Source organism: Eschscholzia californica, unplaced genomic scaffold (genome assembly GCF_041429995.1).
Source record: "Eschscholzia californica isolate CP2 unplaced genomic scaffold, dmEscCali1.0.p SCAF_1, whole genome shotgun sequence".
Lineage (NCBI taxonomy): Eukaryota > Viridiplantae > Streptophyta > Magnoliopsida > Ranunculales > Papaveraceae > Eschscholzia > Eschscholzia californica.
In genome coordinates, this window is record NW_028238198.1 from 51,136,884 (window position 1) to 51,156,149 (window position 19,266).

Sequence of the window (19,266 nt, forward strand, 5' to 3'; positions counted from 1 at the left end):
TGTAAAAGATTTTGCTAGTTCTATATCAATGGATCAGAAAATAACATTTGCTGGAATCCAGGCTCAAAAAAGGGACCCAGTTTGTGTCAAATAATCACCTAATACACAAAATTTGATACAAGAATGACATTCAACAAATACAGGATGGAAAGGAATGAAGAACACAAGGATTTCCTACAACCAGTGAGAACGCTAACGATAAGAATACCTCATAAAGTTAGTTTTGTTCGGTACATATTGCCGATGACTTTTCTCGGAGCAGGATCATCAGGTCCTCTGTCACGCTGTCCGGAGGTGAAGTAAAAGTATCCATCCCAGAAACCAACTAGTGTTGTCTTCACTCGGAAAGGCATCTTCCCAACTACTGTCCATTTCTGAAATCATTGCAAAAGCACAGCATGTCAGCGATGAGAGAATAGTCCCAGATGGATAAATAGAAGTCTCATTACCAAGTAAATAATATATATGGCAGGGCTTCTTCAATCATCCTCAAATTGGTTTTGTGTTAGATTGCCCACAAGTTAATAAAGATTTATCCCATTTTGCATCTCACACGCACAAATATGATGGTATTTCCGAGACCGTCATGTTATATATATTAAGGGAGGAGGCTTGATGGGTCGTCTGTCCCAGACAGCCCTCCTCCAACGGTTCAGATTCGTGACATTATCTCTCAGACAGAGATCCGTGACATTATCTCTCAGACAGAGATCCAGAGAGAGAGGGAGGGAGGGAGGGAGGCTTATAAGCTTATTACGTAAATGTGACACCAGTGCTCTTTACGGAGCATGGATAATCACAATGGCTGGTTTTTAGGATTGGTAAGGATGTTATCTAACCTCCACCAACACAAACATAAAAAAGTTGAATTGAGTTAATAATACGAGAAGATAATAATACCAGTGTATCTAGATGAAACTGAAAAACTTCTCCAACCAAGATCATCTTTTTGGTAACAGGATGCTTATCAGTTGTACCTCCAGCAATAACTATAGAATTGTTAACTATAGTCCATGCAAATTCTATATGGGAATCAGGTTTTGGCATAGAAGGCAAAACTTTCCACTTCATCTCATCATCAAGCATGTAAACATCACCAAATACTACCTGAAATAATAATAAAGATTGAAACTTGAATATGTGAAATGCTTGAGAAAGTAGAGAAAACAAAATGGACCATTGCATTTGATCATGGTTCATAAGGATAACAGAAAAACTCCATTATAATAGGAATTAGGAAGAAGCTCTCTTCTTTTTCTTTGTGACAACCAACTATAGTTAGAAGCTTCAAGCCGGTAAATAACAATGGTAACAGGAAATGTTTTAGTAGAAAGGTTTGAAATGAACCATAATCATGTAAATCCCAAATTTGCTGCAAAATACCTGAAACATGGTTTCTGGAAAAAGGGTAGCAGAGAGGATTTCCATATCATTGTAAATAATTATGATACTGTGGTTAGAAAGCCCACATACGAAGAACAAGGAGTTTACGCATTTGTCTAGACTAATACAGCATAAGAAACATTAGTTTCTTACTTTTTTATACCTCGTCCTTACCCTGTATAAGATTTCCATCGTGACGTTCGAGATTATAAACTGTTCCCACAAAATTACATGTACTCCCTTAACACTTTGACGCAACTCATTTTCAATTTTCACCATTATTGCCAGATGAACGACCTTTGGGTGACATGCACTTTCACTGAGTCTAAATGATAGTACGAAAATAAGGTCGAAGGTTTCAAATGGATGACGGGAAGAGAACTGTACATTGCGAGGAACCTACTAACATGTAAGAAACATCTTGAAGATTAACCAAGAGTGAGTGGGCTGAGTTGGTTAAGACCAACTTGGTAAGTTCTTTTGTACTAGGAGGTGGCAAGGGCAATTTGCAGCTTTATCAAACACCTTTTCCAAAAAAAGAAATTTCGAGACAACCACGTTGCTCAAATGGCAGAACATAATTTTTACATACCATGAGGTACGGTAGTGATACTTACCAAATTGGCACAATACTCAACCATAATCGTTTTTGTTTCAATTAGTTCTAGAGCACAGAAAGTTCTTTACATAGTCCTCATGGAATCATAATCTCTCAACTACAATTTTACTTACTACATCCCCCACGCAATATCGAAGCTAAAGCTAAAACTCCTCAACTTAGACCGTAGCATATAAGTAATGTAAGAGTAGGTCTCGTATATATCTCAGTTATTTAAATTCAAACATCTATAGCTTGGCCCTTTGAAAAGGTCGCATAATATCAAAGCACAGAGATACATCATACATCAAGTTATGCTCACTGACAAAGATACCCACTAAGTGACTGCTCATTTAGAAGTTCTGGAAAGTAGAAAAAACAACTCCCCAGTATATACTTTATGTGGGTTAGACATTGACGGCACCTGTCTATTGAGGGTTCCTAATAAAGTGGCTAGAGGCAAAAAACACTCTAATTTGAAAAGGTGTAAACTTATATACCTCATGCCTCCGAGAACACTTGAAGATGGGTGAACCGGGTTTCGCCATGAAATCTCCCTCTTGACCACCAATAACAAAGAGACGGTCATCAACCACAACGCAAGCCCTGACAGAAAAGGAAAAATAACATAAGATCAAGGACTGAAATTCAATCACAGCATAAGTGACATACGCATACGGCATACCGCATACCTATGAGGGCCTCCACGGGGAATTGGTATTTCAGGTCGCCACTCTTTCTCTAATATTCTTCCATCCTTTACAGCAATACTCCAATGCTCTAAAGCAGGCTCATGGCGATCCTCCTTACTACCACCCATTACATGCAATCTTCCTCTCCAAAGTTGGGTAGCTGGGGCATATCTGAAAGTATCAAGTTAGATTCTCCATTCTACGTAGTCCGAGAAACTCCCACACACTATCAAGGTATAATAATGTGTTTTTAAGACATTGAGTCAACCAAGAGCTTTCTAGAAAGGAGAAGTTCATACTTCATATATTTCAAATAACTGACGATCTAGTCCTTACCTAGGAACTGGTAGAGAAGGCATGTCTTGCCATATTTTTGTCTCTGTATCTAACACGAAGGTGCGGGCTGTAGGCCCTCTACACTGTGGACCATATTGACCTGTGACTATATATATGTATCTCCCATCAGTTACCATTCCCAAGTGTGAATGTGCCATTTCTTTTGGCATATCAAACCTTCCACCCCAGGTATTATCGGTAAAGTTATAGATATCAACATGAGAATGAACCTATAAAAATAAAATCCAAAGACAATATCAGAGGACAAGTCGATTTCTGCAATAACATAACAAAAGTGCATGAAATCCGAGCACTTTGATGTCTATATATATCTAATGGACAGTTTAGATGTCTTACTGGATACAAGTTAACAGATCAATAGAATATTAGAATGATCTATTTTATAATTTAAAAAACAAAAAAAAAAAGTAGACGAGTCAAATTGAAATACTTAGGAGAGATAAAAGTGTACCCAAGAACAAACTCAATTTTTTGTGTATATTGCCATGTTCGGTGCTCAGATAATGCATAACAGAGCTCTGACCATTCCGATACAATTTATCATATACTGTATTATCCCTTGCCAATGTTAGTTCATTTAAAGTACAAGTTCTACAAAGTTGCCACCACATCCAGATATATTGTTTTTCTTGTACTTCAAAATTCATATCTTCATAAATCGAGCCAACTTGGTAGAAGAATTAGCATTCTAGATATCTAGATATACAACGCTGACTTCTAAACTAAACTTTGTCAAATTAATGTAAACCTGACTTAATTAGCAGTAGCACTTAACACAGGGAGATTAAATTCAAAAACAAAATTACTAGGGCTTGTGCAGATTGAAAGTAACTATGGTTAGTAATCTGACGTCCCAAGCCCTAGATTTGTCTAAAATATGGCTACTCCAATCATATCATATGTTGATGTGCTTAATAACAAACCTAAAACCTATTGTACAAGTTCCCTAGCTCACCTTTCTCACTATTCAGAATGAAGATTAAAAATATCAGACAATGAGATATCTAAAGGAGATAAGTGCAGGATCATGTCATAAAATGAATAGCAAATTAGGTCAGCAATTAGGGATATATGACTTAACCAAATCATGTAAGAAAAAAATGCTAATTTCTTTTAGAGATTCTCACATAATCGATGGTACCATATCCAGCAAAGACGAATAGAAGATTCTTAATCTGAATAGCTGCTCCATCAAGACGAGGAACAGGTGCTGGTGCCATTTCTTCCCATTCTAATTGAGGTGCAGGTATATCAGTATAAGTTGCAGAAAGAACTCTTTCTGAATCTCTACTAGTAGAATTTCTTCCACCAGTTTTTTTCTGCAAATCACAAAACAACATCCAACAGTTGAAATTAGTGAAATTAACCCAAACCCCAAGAAAGAATTAGACCTGAATGTGTTTTTTTTAATCTGCATTTTTTACCTTTTCAAATTTGGGTACTATTACAGTTCTTGAATTATCAATAGCCCAATTAGATGCGATTGATTGATATGTAGAAGTTAGAGATGAAGATGAAACCCATAAGAAATCTAAGATTAAAGCAACTCCAAGAAGACCTATGCAAGCTAATAGAATAATGAGTTTTGATGATGAACTGTGTTTACCGTTCGGTCTTGCCATTTCATTGAAACCCTAGTTCTAGAGAGAGAGAGATGAAGAAGAATGAGAGCTCTGATTTTGATGTAGGAAAAGGGTGGGAAAGAAAAGAGAAAACGCGGGCGCCAATGGTATTGGTTTGTCGGTTTACTGTTACACAAACTATGAACCAACAACAATAGCCCACATTTCAAATATGAGAAAGAACTGAGAACAAGAAAATCCAGACATACTCTGGACATACGTGGTTTTAATGATTCTGATTCACTAAACAACGAATCACGGCAAGCCACATACGATGTATGTCTAGATTTTTTTTATTCTCTATCATTTTTCTTCAAGTATCTCCAAATATCTTTGTTCTTGTAACCATTTGTTCATTAAATTGAAGTTGACCGAGAGATACAGAGCAGATGATATTAATCATTAATTAATTGAATAGAGAGATAACATATAAAAAAAATGAGTAAAATAGACAATAACATAAAAAAATGTGAACATTTTAATACACATATTCATTCTTACTTCCTTAATCTTTTAAAGTTTTTTCATTATCTAGAAATTAAAATATGAACTTCAACGGAACACGAAAAGTTATTAAGTGAAGTCAAAAATTTCTTATCTTCAACGGAAACATTTGGAGATATTTGAAATGTCACGAAATGTAGATGTTATTCGTTTGAGACTTCAAATGTCTCACAATGTTTGTATTATTTGTTTAAGTTCTAATGTGTCTCAATGTCTCTGTTATTGGTTTGACACTCGAAATAACAACCATTTCAAGAAAAGTTGGTTTCTAGGACATTTGTAGTTACTTTGGTGTAAATTTTGAAAGCTTTTGGAGAGAGAATGTGTTTTGAAAATATGGAAGACACTTCTGGACATTTTGATAAGGAAGATAATAAAAGTAAATGATGATGATAATAATAATTATCATTATAATTAGATTAATAATAATATGTAATAATATAACAATATTATAATTTCTCAACAACTGGTAGTCCAGTTGGTGATGCATTTACTCCACAACACGGAGGTCCCATGTTCGATCCCTTGGAAGTTCAAATCCCTAGTTATTGAACTTGGCTATAATATATAAAGTAGTTAGATGGATTTTAGGCCAGTTATTTCATTAAGCTTTATGCCAGTAGTTTTTGTAAGGTTTAAATTCGACAGTAATCGTGCTTATCACAGGTACATGCCTTTGTAATGACTATCGTAATCAATATAAAAAACACTATTACATAATTTACTAATAATTATATTATTATAATATTATACTAGAAAATGCTAAATTTACAAAATATATTGACTTAATTTATAACTTAATGGCTCAACCTGATAAAATAACAGTCTCGATCGCAATTAAACTTTGAATCTTTTTGTCTTTTAGTGAAGGTGATCATCAATCATAAATTAAGTCAATTATTTTTGTCACTGTAACACTCCTCTATTATATTATTATGATATTACTTCAGCATTATCTTATTATGATATTACTATAACATTATCTCATTATGCTATTATTAAATTATATTATGTTATATGTATAAACGTCTACGGGTCGAAAGTCGGAAGTTTGAAGGTCAGAAGTGTGAACGCCTTCTAGAGTCCCATACATCGAGATTTTGATTGATGGATACCAACAACGTTTAAAAGAAACCTGCAAAAAGAAGATGATCAAACAGACCAAGGAATCAAATGTCGAAAAATTTCGGTCGAAATGACCGAAATTTTTCGGTTTTTCAGATCATGGAAACAAAAACACACTTATAAAGTTTTCGTGTAAGATTTCGACCGAAATCTCACGAAATTTCGGTTTCTTCATCGTTTTCTTCTTCATTTCTTCATCAAATCTTCTTGATTTTGTCTTCATAGCTTCAGGTTTCACATTTTATGGGTGGGTTTAGGGTGAAGAAGAAGAAAAGAAAAGAAAGAGAGTAGGGTTTCGCAGAAGAAGAAGAAGAAGGAGGTGAGAGAGAGGCGCGACTGGTGGAAAAAGGATTAGGGTTTTGGGTTTGTAAAGTTATAAGGTTATAAGCACCCCTAAAAATGTTATCCGACACACTTTCCTTCACTGTCCCAATGTTTTGAAGGGGTGTCAGAAACAATTTGGAGGAGCGCCTTCAAAAACCTGATATATACTTAAAATCATTTATTTACTTACCCCTAACAATGGTTTAAGTGAATATAACCCCTGTATGGGCAAATATCCGCCCACGAGGTGCCTGTAGAATAAAGGAAACAACCGCTTCGTAAGGGTAAAATCCGCGAGGCTAAATAAGAAGGCCTGATAATGGCCCAAGTCGCTACTCGGGTCACCGAATCCATACCCGTTTGGCACTAAGCGAATCTAACACGTGTCACGCGATAGCCACCTGCCAGTACTAGGCAATCTTACGGCCAGAGGATTATTGCGCAATCCATAACCGCACTAGTGGTAAATATTCCGTATCCGCCACTTAAAGACGGGTGTTACTGGCCAGTAGCTTACCGCACACGCGGTAACATCTTAGCCGTCCCTCGAGAAATTCGAATATTCATCTGACGGTCAGATCCTCTAGCCCTTAACGTATCTCTCAGGAGTAATGACGCGGAATAAATACGTCGGTTACTAGCTGGTTGTCATCAAGGCAATCCCTTTCCACCACTATAAATACGAGAAGCAAAACTCAGACAAAGGCATCCAATATTCGACAACAATACTCGAGTAACCTAATCCATTCTCTCTATTCACTTGCTCTCTCATAAGCATTTCAAAGATCTTCTGATCCTCTCAAAGTTTCTGACTCATTGTCTTAGAAATTGGGAGATAGGGGTCTGATAGTCACAAATCAAACGACAACTAGCTAACCGTATCAACACCATACGACCACCACCTTGTTGCATAAGAGCCCTCTGGTCTGAAATATCTCCCTCCCAACGGTAAGGAGCTGACGGTAACACCCATCCAGCAGTAACTAGCTGGCTGTATCACCATCCTAATACCACCACCTCCTTATCGCATCATTCATCTAGCGATAAGACGCTGGGCGTATCATCTTCATTCATCCTCACCGTCCGATCCACTTACGATCAGCACTCTATTGCGGATCCCTTTACGACCAGCACTCTATTGCGGATCCCTTTACGACCAGCGAGTTAACGACGATACTTCATTACCATCACCCTCTTAATTACCGTAAGTAAATCACTACCGTGGGGATCTGTTCCGACAACTTCACGAGCCGCGACACCTAAGCACTCCGACGACGGTTACCCTTCTATTGCCCACTTTGACTTTCTTATTTATATTTGACCGAGTATCTGACTTGACCGTCGGAGCCCCCTTAGGCCGGCACCATCCCGGTGTCCCAGAGGCTCCACGATCTCTTCTCTCTTTTTGTGTGCAGGTTCTTTTCGACACGTAGCCGGTCCCCGAAGCATCCGACCGACCCGACAAGACTTTGACCGTTGACCCGTTGACTGTCAGACTTTCCGACCCGTAGACATTTTACCGTCTACAATTTAGGGGTCTGATAGTCACAAATCAAACGACAACTAGCTAACCGTATCAACACCATACGACCACCACCTTGTTGCATAAGAGCCCTCTGGTCTGAAATATCTCCCTCCCAACGGTAAGGAGCTGACGGTAACACCCATCCAGCAGTAACTAGCTGGCTGTATCACCATCCTAATACCACCACCTCCTTATCGCATCATTCATCTAGCGATAAGACGCTGGGCGTATCATCTTCATTCATCCTCACCGTCCGATCCACTTACGACCAGCACTCTATTGCGGATCCCTTTACGACCTGCACTCTATTGCGGATCCCTTTACGACCAGCGAGTTAACGACGATACTTCATTACCATCACCCTCTTAATTACCGTAAGTAAATCACTACCGTGGGGATCTGTTCCGACAACTTCACGAGCCGCGACACCTAAGCACTCCGACGACGGTTACCCTTCTATTGCCCACTTTGACTTTCTTATTTATATTTGACCGAGTATCTGACTTGACCGTCGGAGCCCCCTTAGGCCGGCACCATCCCGGTGTCCCAGAGGCTTCACGATCTCTTCTCTCTTTTTGTGTGCAGGTTCTTTTCGACACGTAGCCGGTCCCCGAAGCATCCGACCCGACCCGACAAGACTTTGACCGTTGACTGTCAGACTTTCCGACCCGTAGACATTTTACCGTCTACAATTTGGCGCTAGAAGGAGGGGGCCAGCCACTAACTACCGAAAAGACAAGTACCATGGAAGGAGACATGTCCAACGCTTCTGTGGATTTCTCATCACAACTTGCTGCACTCACTGCCCAGATGCAAGAAAACGCCGAAAGATTGAGAGCTTTGGAGGAGGAGAACTCTACTGTCCGGGCAGAGAACATGCTACTGCAAGAAAGAATTACCGAATTGGTGGTTCCAAGAAGACAAAGTTTGGGGGACAATCGACCACCTCCCAACGGTTCTGAAGTAGGAGGACCATCTAATCGCCCAACACCCCCTCACAACACTACTGCAGGCTTCACCACCAGCCAAGTAGGGACAGGATCCGCAAGTGCTCCATTCATAGCTCCAACACATACCTTTCAACAACCTCTCACTCCACAGCAGACCATGGCTGCTCCTCTTTACTCATCTTCTACTATTGCTATGCCTACTATCTTCCCAATGCCTACTCAACCCACCATGGCTTCTAATCCCTTATTATTTTCACATACAGGTACCCCTTTAGAGCAAGCTTTAGCAAAGAGGCTAGCTGAAATGGAGGCTCTGATCACTAGAATTCCAGGAGTCCCGACCCCCTTCAAGAAGAGTCTTCCTCAAAGCTATGCCGATTCTCCGTTCGTCGATGCAATTGCTCTGGTGGAGATGCCCAGAAAGTTCACTTTCCCCAACATGAAGATGTATGACGGCACCTCTGACCCGGACGATCACATAGCCTCTTACAAACAGAGGATGTTTACTGCTGCGATTCCAAGGGACTTGCGGGAGGCGTGTATGTGCAAGAGTTTTGGGTCTAGTCTGATTGGCCCAGCTCTGCAATGGTACACTAACCTCCCCCATAACTCAATCGCTTCATTTGCCCAGCTCACAGACACCTTTGTCGAGCAATTTGCAAGCAGTAAGAAGCTGGAGAAACTCTCTGGTGATCTCTACCGAATCCAACAACGAAGAGGTGAACCACTCAGAGAGTATGTGGGAAGATTCAATCGGGAGAAGGTGTCAATTCCTTACTGCAACCAGGAGACAGCAGTTGATGCATTCAGGAAAGGTTTACTGCTAGATGGGGAGCTGTACAAAGAACTCACCAAGTTCAATTGCACAACGATGGAGGATGTTCTTTCCAGAGCTTGGGTTGAAATTAGGTGGGAGGAAGACGAAACCCACAGAAACAGATACTATTCGCAAGAAGATAGGTCAAGAGACCGTCACTCCAGAAGATACGAACGACGGTCAGAAGCCAGGAGCAACGATCCGTACCCAACCAGACGACCAATTCCAAGGGAGAACAGGAGGCCATTCAACCCTCCACCTAATCGTCAAAACGAGAAACCGCAAGGACCCATCCGTACCAAGATTCCAGAATACAACCTCAACATTGAACCAAGTGAGGTGATTGCTGTAATGAAGGGGATGGGTAACACGGTAAGGTGGCCAGGGAAGACAAAGACGCCAAGCGACAAGAGGGATACTTCCAAATGGTGTGAATTCCACTCGGACCATGGGCACACTACTGCAGATGGCATTGCCCTCAGGCTTGAAGTTGCTGAGCTCCTAAAGAGGGGTCACCTCACCGACTTACTGACAGATAAAGGCAAGAAAACCATGTCCTAAGCAGATGCCCGACCCAAAGAGCCAGAGGAGCCAATTCCAACGTTGACTTGCAACATGATCACAGGTGGCTCGGAAGTGAGTGGAGTAAGCCACTCAGCAGCCAAAAGAAGTGCACGAATCGTAGCAAATCCAACTGCCCACTCGACAGAGGCGTCAACCCTAACTTTCACCAACCAAACCATCAGCTTCGTTGACAACGAAGTCTCAGGGCTCGTCAACCCTCATCATGACGCTCTCGTCCTCTCTCTCACTATTGCGAATGTGTTAGTTAAACGTATACTTATTGATAACGGATCCTCCACTAATGTCTTGTTTCTTCATGCCTTGCTAGGAATGGGACTAGAAGAATCGAGCATCTGCCGACGTTCTACTGTCCTTATAGGATTTAGTGGAGAACAGAAGTATACCTTGGGAGAAATCGTATTGCCGGTATATGCAGGAGGAATTAACCTTAGCACCACTTTTGTGGTACTGGACTGCCCATCAGCTTATAACATGATCCTTGGAAGACCTTGGATCCATGAGATGAGGGCAGTACCATCGACATACCGTCAAGTTTTGAGGTTTCCAACACCTTGGGGAGTACGGGAAGTCAAAGGAGACCAAGGAGCTTCCAGGAACTGCTACAAGAACACAATGAAGGCTCCCAAGAAGCTCTTGTAGCAATTACAGAACAAAGCGCCCCTCAACTCAAACCTTAACCAACCAAACATGGAGGAGTTAGACGAAGTCCAAATTAACCCCAACATCCCAGAGCACAAAGTCCAAATTGGAGCACAACTACCTCCTACTCTCAGAGAAAAGCTCATTGAATTCCTAACCATTAATTCTGATTGTTTTGCTTGGTCTCATGCAGATATGACAGGGATAGACCCCTCTATAATAGTTCATGAATTACAGGTAGACCCTTCCCATGCCCCGGTCAGACAGAAAAGAAGGAAATTCGCACCAGAACGCAACAAGGTGATCAATGAGGAGATTCAAAAACTACTTGACATCGGGTCTGTAAGGGAAGTGCACTATCCAGATTGGCTCGCTAATGTGGTGGTCGTTAAAAAGAAGAATGGTAAGTGGCGGGTATGTATTGACTTTACGGACTTGAACAAAGCATGCCCAAAGGATTCTTTCCCACTACCTCACATCGACATGCTAGTAGACGCCACAGCCGGACATGAACTCTTGAGCTTCATGGATGCATTCTCGGGCTACAATCAGATCCTTATGCATCCAAACGACTAGGAGAAAACCGCCTTCGTCACAGAGAGAGGTATATTCTGTTACAAAGTCATGCCTTTTGGACTAAAAAATGCAGGTGCCACCTACCAGAGGCTCGTAAACAAAATGTTCGCCAACATGCTAGGAGACACTATGGAGGTCTACATCGATGATATGTTGGTCAAATCATTAGTAGCAGAACAACACTTGGAACACCTCAAACAAGCATTTGAGGTACTCAGGAGGTATAATATGAAACTAAACCCGGCTAAGTGTTCTTTCGGTGTGTCCTCTGGAAAATTTCTAGGTTATATGGTGACTCAAAGGGGGATCGAAGCCAACCCAGATCAGATCAATTCGGTGATGGGTATTCCTTCCCCGAAATGCATAAAGGACCTCCAGAAGCTTGCAGGTAGAGTGGCAGCACTTAGCCGATTCATTTCTAAGTCTTCCGAGAGATGCTACTTGTTCTTCACCACTCTACGAAAGGGGAAAAATTTCGAGTGGACACCTGCCTGTGAAGAAGCTCTACAACAGCTGAAGAGATACCTCACTTCTCCACCTTTGCTCTCCAAACCAAAAGATGGAGAGAAATTGTTCATATACCTTGCTGTTTCAGAGACAGCGGTAAGTGCAGTACTAGTTCGTGAGGAAGACGGTAAGCAGCTGCCTGTCTACTACACAAGCAAGTCGTTGCTCGATGCTGAAACCCGATACAGCCAACTAGAGAAGCTAGCCCTTGCCCTTGTTACTGCAGCCAGGAAGCTGAGACCTTACTTTCAATGCCACCCAATTGTGGTGGTTACAACTTTCCCAATGAAGAATATTCTTCACAAACCAGAGCTGTCTGGGAGATTGACCAAATGGGCAGTGGAGTTAAGCGAACATGACATCAGCTACCAGCCAAGGACAGCGATCAAATCTCAGGTACTGGCTGATTTTATTGCTGACTTTACACCTAACACCTTAGTGCAGGCACAAGGAGAATTGCTCCATCTACAGGAACATAGCCAACTCAAATGGACCTTATCAGTATATGGTTCCAGCAACATGAATGGAGTAGGACTTGGTGTTGTTCTCACTTCCCCAGAAGGTGACCTAATCCAACAAGCAATAAGATGCGGGTTCAAAGCCACCAACAATGAAACAGAGTACGAGGCCTTGATCGCAGGTATGAACCTGGCCAAGGAGATGGGAGTCCATAAACTTGCGATAAAATCAGACTCCCAACTCGTAGTTAACCAGCTACAAGGAACCTACCAGGCCAAAGACGTGAAGATGGCAGCCTATGTGTCGCATGTAAAAGAACTACAAAGTCAGTTCACCGAGGTTAGTTTTGAACAGGTACCCAGACTCGAGAATGGGCACGCTGATGCATTGGCCAATTTAGGGTCATCAATTCCAACCAAGGATGCACAGACAATACCCCTAACGCTACTTCAGTAGCCGGCAGTATGGAAAACAAAGCCTTCAGAGATAGCGGTTACAGATGCAGAAGAGACCTGGATGACACCAATAATCAGGTACTTAACTAACGATGAGTTGCCACAGGATCGAAATGAAGCTAGAAGGCTCAAAGTCAAAGCTGCAAGGTTTTGCATCATGGACGGCCAGCTCCTTAAGAGATCATACTCTGGGCCTTACTTGAAATGCATCACCCAAGAGGAATCCAAGTATGTCCTCAAGGAATTACATGAGGGGGAATGCGGTAACCACTCTGGCGGTCGCAGCCTGGCCAACAGAGCACTGACTGCAAGTTACTACTGGCCAACTATGAGAGCAGACTCTACTGACTATGCTAGACGTTGCGACAGCTGCCAGAGGTTCGCCCAAACTTCCCACCTCCCTCCAGAGAAGTTAAGTTCAATTCTATCCCCATGGCCTTTCATGAAATGGGGGATGGATATAGTAGGCAAACTACCAACGGCCCCAGGCCAGAGAGTCTACATGTTTGCTGTCACAGACTACTTCACCAAGTGGGTGGAAGCCGAAGCCTACCACCAAATCAGAGACCGCGAGGTAAAAAGTTTTGTTTGGAAACATGTCATTTGCAGGTTTGGAGTTCCCAAGGAGATTGTCACAGACAATGGTTCACAGTTTATCAGTTTTGATTTCCAAGACTTCTGCAAGGAGTGGGGAATCAAACTAAGTTTTTCGACTCCTAGATACCCTCAATCCAATGGGCAAGCAGAATCGTCAAACAAAACGATAATGAATTCATTGAAAAAACGACTCAAGAAAGCTAAAGGGGCATGGGCAGATGAACTACCAGGAGTGTTGTGGTCATACAGAACCACTTCAAAGACCCCAACTGGGGAAACCCCATTCTCCCTTGCATACGGGTGTGAGGCGGTAATACCAGCTGAAACAGGAGTTCCCTCTGCCCGATACCAGTGGACCACAGAAGAGAGCAATTGGGAACTACTTAATCATAACCTGGATACAGTAGACGAGGTGAGGGACATGGCGGCAATCAGGAATGCCGCATACCAACAGAAAGCAGCCAAACATTACAACAAGAACGTTAGGGTTCGTACATTCAAAGTTGGCGACTGGGTTCTGAGGAAAGTATTTCAAAATACTAAAGAAACAGGAGCTGGCAAGTTAGCCCCTACTTGGGAAGGCCCATACCTCGTTACCAAGGTAGTGGGACAAGGAGCTTACAAACTTCAATCAAAAGATGGCCTAAACATAGGCAATAGCTGGAATGCCATTCACTTACGAAGGTACTACTTCTAACCTTGAAACTTCTCCTATTTTGCCTTTTTTCCAAAAGATCACCTACTGACTTGGGCGTCGGAGGGTTGTTGGCTACGCCAACAACCACCCCTCACTATCTACGTGTGATGACAGGAACTGTCTCCAAGACACAACAAAGTAACAAAAACAATAAGAGACTGGACGTCTGAGTCGAAGTCCAAACCACCAGAGGAGTTCCGCACTTCGACTGGGGGGCATGAGGATACTATAAGAAGACTATGAAGAAACTGAAGAACAATACGGGTTAAGCAACCCTCACCTGTCCAACAGGCAACTCAAATCACCGGGCACCTAAAGTTGAATGACGAACACTTCTTCATTTGACAACAACAAGTTCAACGTACTGTTCATCAAAATTAATTTAGAAGGAACAAAGTCCCGCACTTATTCCTCAAGTTCAATGTAATGTTCTTAAATCTAAGATATCACTTCCGATGTAAACAAAAATTTAGAAATAAAATCTCAAGTATTTATCCAGTAATTACTTGTGTTTAAACTTTATCAATATCGATGTCATTTCACTACAAGGGCATCTAATTACTTGTCTGGAGAGAAACAGTAGGTCGCTAGACGATCCCAAAACAAAATAAAGTGTTGGTCGTATCACTTTTATAAGTGAAGATTGGTAACCCATCCAAGATGGGACAACAAGCAGCTGGTCGTCACCGGAACACAATAAGGTGCTGGCCGTATACCCGATATAAGTCAGGATTTGTAACCCATTCAAAGTTGGGACAACAAGCTACTGGTCGTCACCGGAACACAATAAGGTGCTGGCTGTATCCCTGATATAAGTCAGGACTTGTAACCCATTCAAAGTTGGGACAACAAGCTACTGGTCGTCACCGGAACACAATAAGGTGCTGGCCGTATCCCTGATATAAGTCAGGACTTGTAACACATTCAAAGTTGGGACAACAAGCTACTGGCCGTCACCTGAACACAGTAAGGTGATGGCCGTATCCCATATATAAGTTAGGATTTACAATCCATTCAAGTTGGGACAACAAGCTACTGGCCGTCACCTGAACACAGTAAGGTGATGGCCGTATCCCATATATAAGTTAGGATTTACAATCCATTCAAGTTGGGGCAACGAGCTGTTGGCCATATCACTTATATAAGTTAGGATTAGTAATTTATCCAAGATGAGACAGTAAGTTGTGGCCGACGCCTAAACGCAATAAGGCGCTAGTCGTCTTCCCTACATAAGCTGGTATCACAACCACTCAACTAAGAAGAAAAACAACAGGTACATAACCATAGCAATACATCTTTAAACGAAGAGTCTCAAAGAAATCCAGTAGGTTCACTTGAACCCTTAAAATACAAATCCAGAAATCTAGTTGAACCAGGAGTCAACAACAACATATATCCGACGCGTGTCGTCCAAACAAAAGGGCTGAGCGCCTGACGACACACGATGACGACTACATATAGTTCGTCAACAACAACATATATCCGACATGTGTCGCCCGAACAAAAGGGCTGAACGCCTGACGACACACGACGACGACCAAATATGGTTCGTCACATAGAAAAGAAATCAACAACACACATAGTATTTCTAAACAAGTCAAGTAAAGGAAAACACTAATGAGGCGAACTACCTCCAGTTGCATCATCACCCCTCATCACCTCGTCCATATCTATCGTCATCTCTCCCGCCCGCTGCTCCGCCAAAAGCTCCTCGTAACGAACCCGCCAGGCCTCTATGTTATCATTCATATCCCATCTGTCGGGCCCATGCTCGCGGTACTCGACGAACAAGTCTGCACGAGTCCGTAACGCCGCGTCAGTCGCAATCTGATCCCTCTCACGGGGAAATTCATCAACTAGCTGTTGGTTGTACGCCGCTTCTCGCTCCAGCACAGTGTACCGCCCCCGAAGATCCTCCAACTCTCTCTTCCGGGCACGCATCCTGTCACCCTGCTCCTGAAAGGAAACCACCTGGCTGTCGTAGCGAGTCTGCAATTGGGAGAATGATCCTGTCAACTCCGCAACTCGGTCCACACTCTCGCTCAACTGACGACTAGAGGAAATCGATGCCATGAAAGCCTACAAAAACCAAAAAATAAGGATGAGCTCGTAAATATAACAAAGAATAACTGCAACTTAAATGAGAGGTGAATACCTGGTAATGGTGCGAGACACCATAGTCCGCGCCTCCACAAGGACCATAAGCAAGGAACTTCTGGTGGTCCTCAGAAGAGAGCAGCTGATCTCCTCCAGTGGATAAGAAAGTGGAGCCGTCAAAGGGAGAAGCAGAAGGATGATGCCTCCACATGGGAATCCCACCAGAAGACCCAGATAGAGGTATCGCCGAATAAATCGGCTCTGAAGCTGGGGCCTCCTCAATAACAGGAGTAGACGAAGAAGAATGCGGAAGAGAACTCGAACCAGTACCTGCCTTGGACCTCTTCCTCTGGCCACCCTTCCGGATGTCCGAGTAAGGAGCAGGGATGTAACCAGACCCCACCATTTGCGACGATGCGAATGACTCTGTACTTGCTGAAGGAGGTGGGAAGAGTACCGGAGCACCAGATGACTCTTGGTAGGCTAGAAGCGCACCTCGAATCTCTATAGCCGCCGCAGGAACAGAAAGGCGATTTGTTAGAGTCGCACCAGGAACAAAGTCCCACAAAGGAGTACCTGAAATAAGGGAGTGACTCAGAAGGAAGGCAGAACTCCTCTCTGGATCACGACGCTCAAACAACTTGGAGATCCTCTCCTTCCAATTCTCCAGCCGCTCAACGTTCTTATTGTTGAACGAACAATCTGTCAAAGGGACGATACACACTTAAACCACAACAATGTAAACACATGAGGTATTCCACGATAAACAATAACATACTTACGAGCATCTTGCCAATGGGAAGGAATCTGTCCTACCCCTCGGTCACCATATACAAGGTCACCGCGAGCAAGGAAATAACCAGTTTGCCACTTTCGGTCGGTAGCCGGTATTGCAGTGATTAAATGAGCACCAGGCTTCCGCAATTTGAAACCATAACGACCATTATCCCTGGAATGGCTCGTCAAGTGATAGAAGCGAACTACATCGCTAGCTGAAAGCTCTACCTGCTGTAGGTAGGCCAACACTTCCAAGCACAAAAGAAGTCTCCATGCGCTAGGCATGAGTTGTGAAGGAGCTATCTCGTAGTGACTCAAAACCCCATGCACCAAACGAGGGACGGGAAACCTAAATCCCATCAAGAAGGGAATTATGTAGAATGCGGTCCAACCGCCATGGTCCTCGTCGACAAGTTCGTTGGGCTGCGGAAGCCTAAGCTCTATGGAGGCAGGGATATTGAACATGAATCGTATATCCTGTAGTCCGCCCTCCGTAATGGTTGAAGCCGGATTTACCGATAGACGTTTCAAGGCCACTCGTTCGAGCACCTTCTGTCGCCGGAATTCAGAATGTTCTGGCACGCGAAGCGGCCTAGAGGAATTACCGTGTCCACGATGACTCATCTTGGATGGCAAAAGTCTGTAGGACAAAGGGATAAGGCTTCAAACCCAACAACTGGTTTGAGGGGAACATTTAAACGAGACATAAGCCTAGTAATTCACTCAAAGTATTGATACTAGCAGTAGTTCACTCAAGGTATCGATCCTAGCAGTAATTCACTCAAGGTATCGATCCTAGCAGTAATTCACTCAAGGTATTGGTCCTAGCAGTAGTTCACTCAAGGTGTCGATCCTAGCAGTAGTTCACTCAAGGTATCGATCCTAACAATAGTTTACTCAAGGTATCGATCCTAGCAGTAACTAACTCAAGGTATGCAATCTCAAAAACACATGCCAACAAATAAGGAAAGTAACTTAGAAGATCAAACACTATGAACATTCAAGAACGAATCAAGAACAATTGAAGAACACAAAAATTTCAAGCAGAAAACTCAACAAAATCAGGTAGGAAAGAGAAAAATACCTTATCAAGGTGAAGAATCCCCAAAATCTCTCTCCAAACTCCAAGTGGTAAGTGAAACAATGACCTGTCATCCCTTTTTATAGGGTCCAATCCAAGGGGTACCCCCCACCTCCTTCCCGCAAGGAGGTCTTTCGCGCAAATACGTTTGGACACCGGACACGCGAACAACCTAAGCGTCCCAAGGACCCTTACGATATCCGCGGAAACAGAATGTGCGACTCCCGAACAAAAAGAAAGCGAGAGGGCCGACCCGGGCAAGAGGGCCGACCCGAACGGAAAGAAGCTGAATGGCCCTCGGCACAGGAACGCGCTGGTCGTTCCAAGAACGACCAGCGCGCGCCACGTGGCGCGTTCCTGGCCGCTGGCGCAGGAACGCGCTGGTCGTTCCCAAAACGACCAGCGCGCGCCACGTGGGGCGTTCCTGGCCGTTGGCGCAGGAACGCGCTGGTCGTTCCCAGAACGACCAGCGTCCGCCACGTGGCGCGCTACTGCGCGCCCTCGCAGTAGCGCGCTAGTCGTCTCCGGACGACCAGCGTCCGCCACGTGGCGCGCTACTGCGCGCCCTCGCAGTAGCGCGTTGGTCGTCTCTGGACGACTATCGTCCGTCTCGTGAAACGCATCTACGGTCGCCCGGACGACCCCTTACTATCCCGTCGGGCCCTTCTCCGCAACCATTTTCTTTTCGACGAATTCTTTCGTAATCCCTTATCTGACCACGTCTCTGGGACCTATCGGCATCTTCGACATTCGAACAAGGCACTCAACTTCGAAACGACCATCCTCACAGTGCGAAGCGGCACTCCCGCTAATAAAATATGATCGAGATGCGCACTCTTCCGCTGACACGGTCATACCTCACTACTCTCTAACTCTGCATACAGACTTAGAGAGTGGGG

The 19,266-nt window shown here is 43.3% G+C and overlaps 1 protein-coding gene across 1 annotated transcript; it reads right to left on the reverse strand.

Moving 5' to 3' along the window:
- Positions 1-4,815, reverse strand: LOC147567473 (kelch repeat-containing protein At3g27220-like). The gene is made up of 7 exons (XM_086654102.1): positions 4,455-4,815; positions 4,158-4,349; positions 3,010-3,239; positions 2,674-2,844; positions 2,482-2,587; positions 901-1,107; positions 1-374 (listed from the first exon to the last, which is right to left on the reverse strand). The coding sequence occupies exons 1-7, from the start codon at positions 4,650-4,652 to the stop codon at positions 210-212; spliced, it is 1,269 nt and encodes a 422-aa protein (XP_086510228.1). The 5' UTR covers positions 4,653-4,815; the 3' UTR covers positions 1-209.
- Between the last annotated feature and the right edge of the window lie 14,451 nt (positions 4,816-19,266).